The sequence below is a fragment of the Pinus tabuliformis genome, chromosome 7 (genome assembly GCF_031772625.1).
Source record: "Pinus tabuliformis cultivar Carrire ecotype Pingquan chromosome 7, CPIR1, whole genome shotgun sequence".
NCBI lineage: Eukaryota > Viridiplantae > Streptophyta > Pinopsida > Pinales > Pinaceae > Pinus > Pinus tabuliformis.
In genome coordinates, this window is record NC_142293.1 from 1,383,940,931 (window position 1) to 1,383,954,045 (window position 13,115).

Sequence of the window (13,115 nt, forward strand, 5' to 3'; positions counted from 1 at the left end):
GAAAAAAAGGAGACCGCTCTGATACCATTGATCCGGATTTAAACATGAATGCAACAAATTACGAAGATAACCATAAACACAGAGATGAAGCAGAAATAATACTTCTTTTCATTATGTAAAATACTAAAATATGCTTACAAACAAAAATGGAAATAAACCAGTTAGGGCGATGGTAGCTTATCTCTGAGAAGAGATGTGGCAGCTACATGCCTCTGAACTACCTTACAATGAGGCTCAAGGGCCTTTTTATTATTGAATGATAAGAACAAACCCTAAACAACCAAAACCTAACCCGAGGAGATGTAACACCAAGAGTTTACGGGCCCTGTTGGGGTGAGTTGGATAGCCAACTTCCCGGAGTCCTAACTTGGTCATATTATCTCCATTTGACACGCATGATAACCCGTTGGAAAGATCTCTTCGAGGACTATGACGAAAAAGATGATTTTGGGAAAAAAATTGCTGGTGGTAGATTTCCAAACAAACGTCGTTTAGGGCCTCAAAACAGCGTCGGAAGTTTAGGACCTGAAAAACTGCTAAAAGTTGTAAACTGTGCTATAATTAAGGAAACTGAATAACTGAAAGAAGCAATGGTGGGGGTCCAAGTGGAATTAGCGGGTGGCCACCAATATCCACCTGGATCATAACAACATATTTAATTTTATTAATGTTTTTCAATGCAACATTCTTGGCAATTTCCCAACGATTTAACCAAGCCTTGGTGTCTTTATACCAACCTCATTTGAGCCTTAGGTGTTTTTGGCTAGAATTTAAAGCTAGCTTAGGAAGTCTATGGTCTCCTATGTTATTGAGTTTGTGCTTGTACAACAGAAGCCTAGTCATAGCTAGGCTCTCGATAGGGGAAAGACCCACCTCTATAAGGAGAATAGGATAGGGTGTATTGCTTTTAATTTTGAGGTTATACGTTATAAGACGCTTGCGGATTTGCTCAATCTTTCTCTAAGATTCTCTAGAGATGCTGCAACCCCAAACCTCACATCCATATAGGATAACAGGAGTGACTAAAGTTTCAAAGAGGAACTTCTTTCTATCCCACATTACAAGGTTTGTCATTTTACAATTATTTTCAAGACCAAAATAAGCTTTCCACCCCCCATTAATCATTTTCTCAATGCTATAGTTCCAATTGAGCTTGTGATGAATATCAATTCCTAAGAAATTGTAAGAAGACACTTCCTCCAAGTTACTATAGTCATACATAAAATTAGCATAGGTGTTCTTCTTGGATTTGATAATCATAACTTTTTTTTTTTTTTTTTTTTTTTTCTGTCAGTGTTAACAGTCATACCCATGGTAGAGCAGAAATCCTTAAGAAGTCTAAGTTTCTTATCAAGATCAGATGGGCACCTTGCGAGAAGAAAAATGTCATCAGCATATAGAAGAAGGATGAGGACTATCCCAGCTAAGATCGTGCCAGCACAACCTGTTACCTCTAAACAACCTTCTAGCTATGCCAAATAGGTTAGGGGAGATGGGGCAACCTTGTTTAACTCTGATATTACACTTAATGTCTTTCGACCACCCCTCATTGCTCTTTAACTTGGAAATTACATTCTCATATAACCTTATAGTGACAACGCTCAACTCGAAAGGAACCTTTAGCTCTTCTAATCTATTCCATAGGTTGTTTCTAGGAACTTCATCGAAAGCCTTTCTAAAGTCCACAAAGCAACAAAAGAGATTGGATTTATCATTGCAGCATTCCTCCACAATGATCCTAAGCGTAACGAGGTGGTCCGTTGTTGAGTGTTTCCTTCTAAACCCTGCTTGACCTTTAGCCCGCTTACCTTCACTTTCAAGCCATATGCTCAACTTCTTTTCCAAAATAATACCATATAACTTGGCTAAGAGAGGCATGATCATAATTGTCTGATAATTAGAGGGGTTATTTGTATCCCCACTTTTAAAAATAGGGATAATGAGGCTTTGAGTCCATGGTTTAGGGAACCCTTGCTTGACCGCTTGATTGAAAAGCTTGTGGATGTGGGGGATGAGGATAGGACCTCCAATTTTTAAGATTTCTACTTGATAACCTTTGATGTCCTTAGCTTTCCCATTTTCCATGCGTTTAACCACAAAATCAATGTCTTCTAATGAGAAAAACTATTTCGTTGTGAGTTGGGTTTCAAATTTATCCATGACATTTGGAGATTCATAAATCTTTTTAAGATAGGAATTCCAGTCATGTAAAGAAATTTTATTATTAACTTTAGTTTTCTTAGTTAGAATCTGCCTCTAGAATTTCTTAGGAGCTACCTTAGAGAGGTGTAAGATATTCTATTTTCTTTTACGAATATACTCCCTTTTTTTTCTTCTAGTTAGGGCTCCATATATTTTATCTTTCCAATTTTAAGAGATTCATCAACAACTTCCATAATTTCTCTCCTCAGACTTTTACAATCTTTATCATACCATCAGTTGTTTTTGCTATTTCTTTTATTACTTGAAACTTCAATTGAGAAGTTGTTAATAGAATATGAGAGGGTCGTAGTAAAATTATGATAGAGGTCTTCTATGTTGTCTATACTAGATAAAGGAAGCAAATTAGTTTTTAATTCATTAAAAAGGGATAGTTTTTATTTCTATCAAAGATTAAGTTCTTTACGCTATAAGGGTTATCTTCTATGGGATCTCTATGCATGACAAAATTGAGACTTATAAGTAAAGGCCTATGATCAGATTCAGGCTCATGGTCGTTTAAGATATCAAAATTTATTATTTAGTTGTATAAAGGGAGATCAGAAATAACATAGTCTACCACACTACTACCAAGCCCATGGATGCAGGTCATCTGGCTAGAATTGGACCACTTCTTTAGACCATTGCAAATTATGAGATCTTGAGCACTACAGAGCTTGACTAGCTCTGAGCCAAACTGATCTAGGAGGCTCTAGAGAGACACACAGGACAAAGATGGCTCAAAAATCAAAGTGTTTGGATTATGCTCAAACTAGGACTAGATCGAAGACCTCGTCATCCTGATCGTGGTGCTGCGAACGTCTCGTCAAACCAAGCTCGTATGAGAAAGATAGAGCTCTTCATAGTTTGACATGACAGGCAAAAAGTGGAGCCCACAACATGTCACATGGCATCCCAGTAAGCAGGTGGGACCCACATGGTAACCTATCAGCCATTGACACTTGGCGTTTTCTCATTTGTCCCCTAAAAACTGGCATAAGAGACAAAATCATTTTTTAGTTAATGAATAACCATATAATGAAATATGTTATAGTTATTAAAAATAACTATATAAAATAATACAACACATGGTTTCGGGATCGGCGGCAACAAACCTCACCAAAACCTTTGCACAACCTTATAAATCACAATTGCATTTCTATATGGGATCGGGATTGGCGGTAATAACCTTCGCCGAATCCTCCTCCACATATCCTGCACAGACTTACAACCATATGTTATAACCATAATATATATTAAGGGGTGGGTGCGAGCCATCAGCGGTGGACCCGGCCCAAACCCCAACGGTTGCACCCATTACAATGCCACTCGCCGATATATCGGGGAACTCCTGTAAATCGCATTGATAAACTTGCCAGTACCCCATTTTAAGCATCGATATATATATGCCGATCCAAGTGCTAATGAATGCGATCACCGATATGGGTATCGGCGAAACCCTATATCGGGCATCGATATATGCACCAGTGTCCCTTACAATTGTCGACTGCCGATTATGCACGCGATGCAGCTTCCGCTTTTGGGGGATCAGGAGGAGCTCGATTAGTTTCTGCTGGACGAGAAATAAAAATCATAACCAATACGGGGAACAAGGGAATACCAAACCATATCTGCCTTTGCTTATATGTATTAAAATGCGCTGATATGGATTAATGCGGGGTTTAAGGGGACTGGTACCCCTATTTCAAATATATTATGGTTTAAAAGGTTTATATATGGATGAGGCGGGATTTGATCCCCCGACCTCTCCGTAACCAACGCCTTCTTTTACCATTGAGCCATAACCGCTTTACCTTCGTGAATCCACCCAAGGTTTTTCTACTTAAACAATCATTTTTCTCTTTGCATAGAGCTCGAGATAGAGAGAGACTGCAGGCATGACTTTCGAGGTAGAATGAAGACACGAATTTCAAGGTAGTGAATTAATTAACATTTTAATGCAGGAACCATGAATTTTGCAAGAGGGAAAAATTCTCACTTTGTCAGAATTTGACAAGTTTTATATGGTTTTTACACCTCTCATCACCACGAACATGATGGTGTTGTTCGTCTCTTCATTAGAGGTTTGCACTTTCTAGCCATTTCTATAATGCACATGGAACCATGATTTCGACAAAAACAGGGAGCGGAACCATAAGCCTTGAAATTTTCCCAAGGAGGTAAAATTTTGCCGCGTCAGAATATAGTCAAGTTTATACTTGTTTTTCATGGTTTTCCATAGGGATTGCAATGGTGAGATTAGATTTTCCATCTGAGTTGCAGATTTACAGTCCATCCATGGAACAAAATCTTTGAGGAATCCCACGGGAATCTAGAAGATTCCTTGAGCCCAGAATTCTGAACTTCTCAGAATTCAGATTTTAGATAGTCGATTCAGCACTACTCGATGCGACAAAGCTGATGGTGGCTTCAGATTTCTTATTCTCTCATTTCTTCTTCTAGTCACTTTTCTAAGTGCCAGTGCAGATGTCCACATTCATGTGCAAGCAACCATCTTCATGAGATCGATGCCTTGAGAGCGATGGGTCGAGCAGCTTCAGCAGTGAGACATCCACTTCTTCAGATAGCCCTTGGTTGTAAGGTATATGATGTGTTCATGTACTTCTTCTTTCTGCATTGATGTTGATGCAATATCTTGGTTATTTCATGTTGTCATGATTCCTTGCTTCATGTTATGCAGAATCTTTCATATGATGTACTTTCTGCCATAACTCATCATGTTTTGTTTTGAGATCCCTTGGTGTATGTTGTTGGGATACTCTTGTTGTCGTCATGCATGTGTTTTTCTTTTGACACCCCTTTTGTGTCATGTTGGCGGGATGTGCACCATGCATGTTTTTGTTTCATGCTGATAGGAGTCTTTTGATTGAGAGTTCTAGTTGTGGAACATCTCTTAGAGCCACTCCTGCGTGAGGGCATTCTTCCTTGTATGATTGAGACATCATCTCTTGTGTACATCACCATTATTGTCAGCACTTGATGCAGCGGCCTACACCATCTTGACACCGGGGCCCAGAGACGTAGTCCCTCCTGGACGAACTCTGTTATCAACAACTTTTGTTTTCATGTGCTGATGATTGTTATGTTCCACTTCTTACAGTCTGTAGTTGTATTTGTTAATTTTCGTTTAAAAAAAATTTTAACACATCAAAAAAGTAAAAGGTCTTGGAAAGGTCCTTCTTCACACCCGGACCTGGATCACAAACAAATTCTTCCAGAGGTCTTCAAAGATCCTTTTGTATCGGCTAGCCAGAGTAAGGTCTTCGTCTAACCATAGAGGATTAGGGTTGGAGTGATTTCTTAGAAGTATATTAAAAGGATATTACCTTGATTCCTCAAGCTAGAAATATCATTCTCTAAACCATTTTAAGGACTATTTTTATCTAGATTCTTTTTCTTATAGAAGTTAGAATTGACGGGGGGAAATAACAGATTCTTATGCAGGTATTTTTATCATTAATGTCAGTAATCTCTATCCAACTATATTGGTTATAAGGGTCGTTTTATAAATCTTAGCATGGGGGGAGATGTTCACCTTAATGTAACAAGTTATACCCCCAATGCCTCTACGAGAGGATCGCTTGTTCTAGGTAGACCATAGTGCAAAGCCATCTATGTTAGGGATCTTAGATTCTTCGTGCCTACAAGTTTCAACAAGCAATCTAATATCAACATCATTCGAGATCCAACGTAGATTGGGGCCTTTGTTCCATGGAAAGCCCCGACAGTTCCAAGAAAGAATTCAGAGCATGTTGAATTGCTATTTATTACTATATTTTTGGTTTCTATCTCGAATAATGGCTTTTCTATTTCTGATTATTGCCCATTTTCCTTCCTTCCTAGCTTCTTTTACCTTTTGAACCTACTTTCTTAATTATTCTTGATCTTCTGGAATGAGATTTTCATTTATAAATTGCTTTTAGACTTGAGGTTTTACTAAGTATGTCATACTTATGGTCAGTAGAGCTCACCTTTATTCGGATTAGCCTTCCTTTATTCTTAGTTAGTTTCCCCAACCTTGTTGCTTTTGTGAGACACGTTGTTTCAATTTGTAATCTATTATGTAATTATGTCTGGGCTATGGCTAAAGTATCCTTGTCTACCTCCTCTTTCAAACCAAAGATTATAAGGTTCAAGGCCCTTTTGTTACGCTCATGGTCTAATTCTATCAATTTTTTCATTTCATCTGTAATTGGTTTGATATCTAATTTACCTGCCACACTATTTAGATGGAGGCGGCTATTAACTTTTTCTTCTAGTTCTTTAATCACATCCTTCATTTTAAGACTTTCTAAAGTATCAACATCTCCTTGCTGGGATGTTTGGTTTGTATCTTGGTTTTGTTCTTCTATAACCTGCAATCTAGTCTCCATTGACTCCACTTATTCTCCAATTGTTCTATTTTATTTTCTATTTGTTTTTGGATCTTGTCTTCAAGAGATGTGAATTTATTTTCCAGCATGGTTTCTAACTCTGTATGTAGCTTGACTTCTCTTTCTTCTCTATGTTTCTCTGAAGACTCTATATACTGATAAAGGCTTTATAGAGTAACTGTGCTAGGTCTACCTTTGGTAATCTTTGGTAGCTGTGGTGAATTATTCATACTTGAAAATATATGAGAGGAATGTATGCACTTGATATTAGCAAACCGGATCGCAGACTGCACGTGCCCCGGATTCGATCGAACAACAGCTCGCAGACCAAATTGGATCTAGAAAGATGAATGACACAATAACTCCTAATTTACGACTTCTTGAATTTGTTATAGAGGATCCTCTATCCCACGCCCTCTTGAATGCAGTTGCTCTCTTCATGCCTTCTTGAACGCAATTGCTCTCTTCTGCTTGGAGAGAAAACCTCAAAGAACTCCCCTGCTTGGTTGAAATGGTCGTTTCTCTTGTGGAAAGAGAGCAGGCCAGCCCCAACAAGGAATATATTTTCTTAACATTTTATATAATATGATATAAAGATAGAATTAACAATATTAACATATATTTCAATAATAAAATAATTTATAATATTTGAGTAAATTAATAATAATAATAATAAACTATCTAATATTAAATTGATTTACAATAAAATAATAAAATCATTAACTTATTAAATTTAAAGTTTAAAATATTAATTTTAATAAAACAATTTTTTTACATTTAATTTTTTTTTATGATACAAATAAAAACAAAAATATTTATAATCGATTGTTAACATTATTATGAGTTTTACGCTTTTATTTATAATCCGATTTGAAAGTACGAGATGCAAGGTATTCCTTTTATTCCAGGTGATAAAGAAAATTTGTATTAGCCATTTCATAAGAAGCATAACCCTTGTTTCTGCAGGTTTCTGGTTTTGTATTTTCTTTTATCATGATGATAGGTTTCTGGTTTTGTATTTTCTTTTATCATGATGATGTTTGATACTGACCTTTAGATACCGAGATTTTGAATATTACTTTTTTTTTAATATTAAAAATTTAAGAGATAAATATTTTGCATATCTAAGTTGAATTTGAATTCAAACTTAAATAAAAAGAAAGCTATGACATTTTACATATATGATTGGTCACCGTAGTTTTATTCGATTCATCTCTTAACAAAAAAGCTGCGAAGTATTACAGTTGTGGTTCGTATGATTTTCGATTGCAAAGTTTCAGGGTAGAACTTCTTCCATTAAATATATTGAATGGGTTGGGTTTGTATGTTTGTGGATTGGTACTTGTTTCATATTGGATCAATTTAAATAGTTATCACTGCATGACGCAATAATAATCATTAATAATCATATTGTAGGTTAATATTTTAATTTTTCTTGTAGGGTAGTGTATTTTTTTTATAATGATTTAAGTAAAGTTTTTTTTGATAAAAATTATATAAGAGAACTTTTTGGTCAATGTCTTTCAAACTAATAAGTGTGATTCATCATTATCTGGTCTTGATAATAAACCACACTTGCTAGTTCGAACATATTGACTAAAAATTTCTTTTATATAATTTTTACGAAAAAACTTTATTAATTTTAATTTTTATTTAAATTATTTAATAATTTTAAAAAATTAATATTTTGAATTTGATAAAAATAACTGTTATAAATTTATGTTAAAATAAAGTAATTTTTTTAATAATCATAATCATATTAATTAAAAATAATTTTATACGATAAAATTTTCATAAATATAATTGAAATAAACAATTAACTTTGTCAATTAAACCCAAATTCACATTCACAGATATACTTCTGAATCTGGGAGTTACTGTATAATAAAATATTATGCAAATTAAAAAATTTAAAGCTCAAATTTATGTTAATGATATGACCAAACACATTTTGTACATAATAATTATGACAAGGTTTCAGTGAAAATGTGAAATTCTATTCATATAAATACCAGTTCTTGCCACAATCGGACTCGTTTCGGAAATCAACGAACGTCTTTGGGATTTGGAGTAATATGGGCTCTTCCTCCATCTCCGGAATTAACAGAGACTCCCCACAACAACACTCTGTAGAGGAAGGAGAGGAAGAAGAGTTCAGCAGGCCTATGGGGTTCAAAAATCCTTCGATTCTCTTACAGTCATCCTCGAACGCTGGGAAGTCGGGGTCTATGAAACCCTCACAGACCCTCGATTCCATCAGGTCCCAGTCGATAGCACAGTCCAGAAAACTGGTTATGTCGCTCTGTGTAACATTATCTTGCGGGGAGCTGCTTGGTTCTGGTGTAAATACATCGCGGGCAACAGAATCTGAGTCCCGGACACAGGTCGACTTAGCCTCCTGAACGCGCTTATTATCATTGATATTTTCAGGAGAAAGAGGAGAACCCTGTGATATACAGTCCAAATCTTCGCAAGTTGAAGTCACTTCTGCCTGGTTCATCGCTTGCTGTTCCAACCACTTGAGAGGGATGGCTTTTTTGTATATACGACAGAGCACTACTTCCGTCTGCAAAACCAATTGATTAAACAGGAAACAAGTTAAGAATGAGACTTGAATGGAGGCTATTAAACGTTAAAAAAATATTTAAATATTTAAAGGTGTTAGTTAATTATTAACTATTTTTAGTGTTTGCAGTCTTTCTCTTAAATCTCATGGGATAGATTTATTATTCCTAAAAAGTTAAGTAATAGATTTATTATTCTGGAAAAAATTAGGCACTTGAATTGTGGAAAGTTTATAATTTAAACTTGTGATTCTAATAATTTTCTACCCGTATCAGATTCTACAGAAAAATATGCTTGGAAAAAACTCCAAAAAAATATAGCAACTATATTATGAGCCATGCATAAAAGGTACAAACCTCATTGGTTGTCTTCCCTTTAGTATACAGCCAGTGTTTTTTTAATTAAAACTTTTGTGATTTGATTTATGTTGAGAAATGTCTTCAAGATTAATATAGATAGTTTATTGTCAACATTTCAAACCAGTTAATATAGTTTATCACAAACCAGCAAATGTGGTTCACACTAAACATCAACAATAAAATAACGTATTTATTTGATGGATACTAAAGAAATTTCTTAATACAAATCAAATTAGACAGAGGGAGAAATCAAATTTCGGAAGTATTTGTTAGGTAGTTCAGGTAAACATGAGTCCATCAAGTTACCCACAGTTTTAGAGCTCCAGATTATAGTTTTGCCCATGGTACTCATCTCTATTGTAGCCTATTTAAACCAAACATCAACAATAAAATAACGTATTTATTTGACGGATACTAAAGAAATTTCTTAATACAAATCAAATTAGACAGAGGGAGAAATCAAATTTCGGAAGTATTTGTTAGGTAGTTCAGGTAAACATGAGTCCATCAAGTTACCCACAGTTTTAGAGCTCCAGATTATAGTTTTGCCCATGGTACTCATCTCTATTGTAGCCTATTTAAACCAAACATCAACAATAAAATAACGTATTTATTTGACGGATACTAAAGAAATTTCTTAATACAAATCAAATTAGACAGAGGGAGAAATCAAATTTCGGAAGTATTTGTTAGGTAGTTCAGGTAAACATGAGTCCATCAAGTTACCCACAGTTTTAGAGCTCCAGATTATAGTTTTGCCCATGGTACTCATCTCTATTGTAGCCTATTTAAAGGCTAAAAAGCTACAGGGAAATTTGTCCAGTAACAGTAAGATCTCAGAAAAAGTGTCTCAACACACATCAAAGTATGCAAAAAGAGACAAATCAAATTTCTCATGTATGTGTTAGAAGGTAATTTGGGTTAACTTTAGTAGATCAAGTTACCAACTGTTTGTTTTTGAGCTCCAGATTTAAGAAAACTCAGAATTTCGCTCATAATATTCATCTCTACTGTAACCTTTTTAAAAGCTAAAATTTGTCAAGATAACCCATAACAATTTAACAAAGATGTCTTTAAACACCACCGCTTGGGTAGTGTCCGCTCACCTTGGGCTTATCAAAGTAGTCAGGCAGTTTGTACTCATTCATAATCCAATCGGTCTTCTGTCCCCGAGGGGCTCGCCCTCTGTAGAAAACCAGCGTTTTCTTGAGCCCAATGCACTTAGCATTGTCGTCGCGAACGAACCGATCAGATCCCGTGGCCTTCCAGTAGCCAGAAGCCGTCAGGCGATTAGGCCGGCCTCGATTATTCTGGCACCTCTCATCTCTCGGGACAAAGAAAAACAGCTCTCCTTCACCCAAAGTAGCAAAGTCTGCAGCGATTCATTCAGCGAATTAATATTAAGTTACCCAAAAAGTCAAATTCCAGAAATCTAAACGACTCTGAATCAAAGAATTAATTACAAGCTAAGTACTGCAAATTCCTAAATTTCAGCCATGAAAACAATACAGAAGCGACTGGGATTGAGCAACATACTAGGAAGATCCCAGGGATCATAACGATACAAATCAAGCATCGGTATGAAGTTGAAATTGTGAAGCTTCCCTTGTACCATTCTCTTCAGATAAAAACCCACCAACTCCTGCTCTGTAGGGTGGAATCTGAACCCAGGCAGTTCATTAAACTTCTCTTTCAAACCTCTGTGGCCAATGTTTGTCTCCATTGTAAGCTCTTCTGGTGCAGATGGACTAAACAATGGTAGTATCAATTATATATAGAGAGGTTGGATGTGATCACTGATGACATCCGGCCGCCGAAATCGAGTATTTCGGCCGAAATTGAGCATCTCAAGAAGACGACTGACACTCGGGAAGGGAAGAACCACCAACGCGGTTGCAGAATCGCAACTTCGAGTGAATTTTAAAGGGCACAATTATTACAGAATAGTCCGAATGCCGAGTAAGGTCCACAGGCTCTCGTCAATGCCGCGTGAAGGAGTCAATAAAAGTTTATTATTCTGAAGACTTATAATCCCTCTAGGAAGAAAATTGACTGACTAAACTATTGACTTACGTTAAGAACAGGGAAAGCACTAATGACTGCAACCAATCTGAATGTGTATTGATTATTGAACTTTGTCAGAGAAAGCAAAGGAAACTGCCTAGAAATTCAGATGCTGCTTCGCATGGCCTTGTCTGAGTAGAGGGGTGTGTGTTCTTAGTACACCAGGAAATTCGGTAAACTTGCCCTCCGTCATCAGTAGACCCACGGTAGGGTCGCGTCGGAGGTTTGGTCCTATTAACCTGGGCCCAGGACGAGGAAAGTCCTATTTTCAATCCTATAGCATTTTAAATGTGGCCTGACATGGCTCCTTGATACCCCGATATAATACGTCGTTATGTCACTGCTATTGAAAAAAAAACAGAGATCGATATGTTTTGGGTATCGAGCTGCCATGTCAGGCCGCATTTAAAATGCTATAGGATTGGAAATGGGGCTTTTCAGGACGACCTCTCACAAGCAGCACCAAGCAAATTAGACGGATTTTTTTGGATTAGTTAAGAAGGTTACATATTAGTATAGATTTATCTTAAGTACCCATTTAATATGGGTTTAGAGGATCAATTTTTTTCACCGTAAATTTATATTTTTTACTTTAAATTATAAAATAAACTTTTCCACTCAATAAAAATAATCCACTTAATTTAAATAAATAATTTAATTAATTAAAGCATCAAATCTTTAACTTTCTATAATGTGATGTGATGTGGGTTCAATTTTCCTGAATAAATGAATCAGATTCCACAGTTTGAGCCGACTAAGCGTGAGACCCCAGAATCCTTATGAGAAAAATAAAAAACTGGGCCTAGCAAGTCGTCCCACATGCTGCGGATATTTTGAATCTGAACAAATTTTGATTCTATGGATATTTTAGAATTAGACGTACACCGTTTAACTTAACTCGATAAAGTAAAATTGAACATATTTCGACTCTGAGCGACGACCCTATAAAGCCTCCCCCGGGTCGCAACGGGATGGACAAAAATTTAAATTATGTTCTATATAATTGGAATAATTTTTTTGATGAAATTATGTAGAATAAGGGTGGGATTATTGTAAATGGATTTCAAACATCAAAATTCTAGAAGATTTTATATGTTTTTAACGTTTCCGGTGGATTATTCACTTAATAATAATAAAAATTTAATAATGAATAAAAAATTTACCTAAAATATTAAAAAAATATAAAATCTTTACACATTTTTATCCTAAAATATTCCCCTAATATAAATATTTGTCAAAACATACGGTGTCTAATATTTTATACAAACAAAAACTTTCTCAAAGACATGTAGAAAATTTCCCCTCCCTAACCTATGAGGGGACTTGAGACCCAATAAAATCTTATCTAGCCTATAAGGGAACTTGAGACCAAAATAAATCTTATCTATTGAAAGACCCAAAAAAAACAAAAATCTTATGTATTTAAGGTCTTTATGGAATATAAAATAAATATTAAGTTATATTTATTTATTTAAATAAATATAAATATAAATATAAATATTTATTTAAAATATATATATATATATATATATAT

General features: G+C 35.5%; 1 protein-coding gene across 1 annotated transcript; it reads right to left on the reverse strand.

The window, feature by feature from the left end:
* Nucleotides 1–8,565: 8,565 nt before the first annotated feature.
* On the reverse strand, nt 8,566–11,420 carry LOC149252805 (NAC domain-containing protein 1-like). The gene is made up of 3 exons (XM_089456724.1): nt 11,054–11,420; nt 10,624–10,889; nt 8,566–9,159 (listed from the first exon to the last, which is right to left on the reverse strand). Exons 1-3 carry the CDS (start codon nt 11,238–11,240, stop codon nt 8,590–8,592), a joined length of 1,023 nt encoding a protein of 340 aa, XP_089312850.1. The 5' UTR covers nt 11,241–11,420; the 3' UTR covers nt 8,566–8,589.
* Between the last annotated feature and the right edge of the window lie 1,695 nt (nt 11,421–13,115).

Excerpts from the sequence above, each read along its gene's own strand:
- LOC149252805 (XM_089456724.1), bottom strand. The coding sequence starts at position 11,240 with ATGGAGACAAACATTGGCCACAGAGGTTTGAAAGAGAAGTTTAATGAA. Across the intron at positions 10,890-11,053 it reads TGATCCCTGGGATCTTCCTA|ACTTTGCTACTTTGGGTGAA; the intron begins GTATGTTGCTCA and ends GAATCGCTGCAG. Across the intron at positions 9,160-10,623 it reads ACTACTTTGATAAGCCCAAG|ACGGAAGTAGTGCTCTGTCG; the intron begins GTGAGCGGACAC and ends TTGGTTTTGCAG.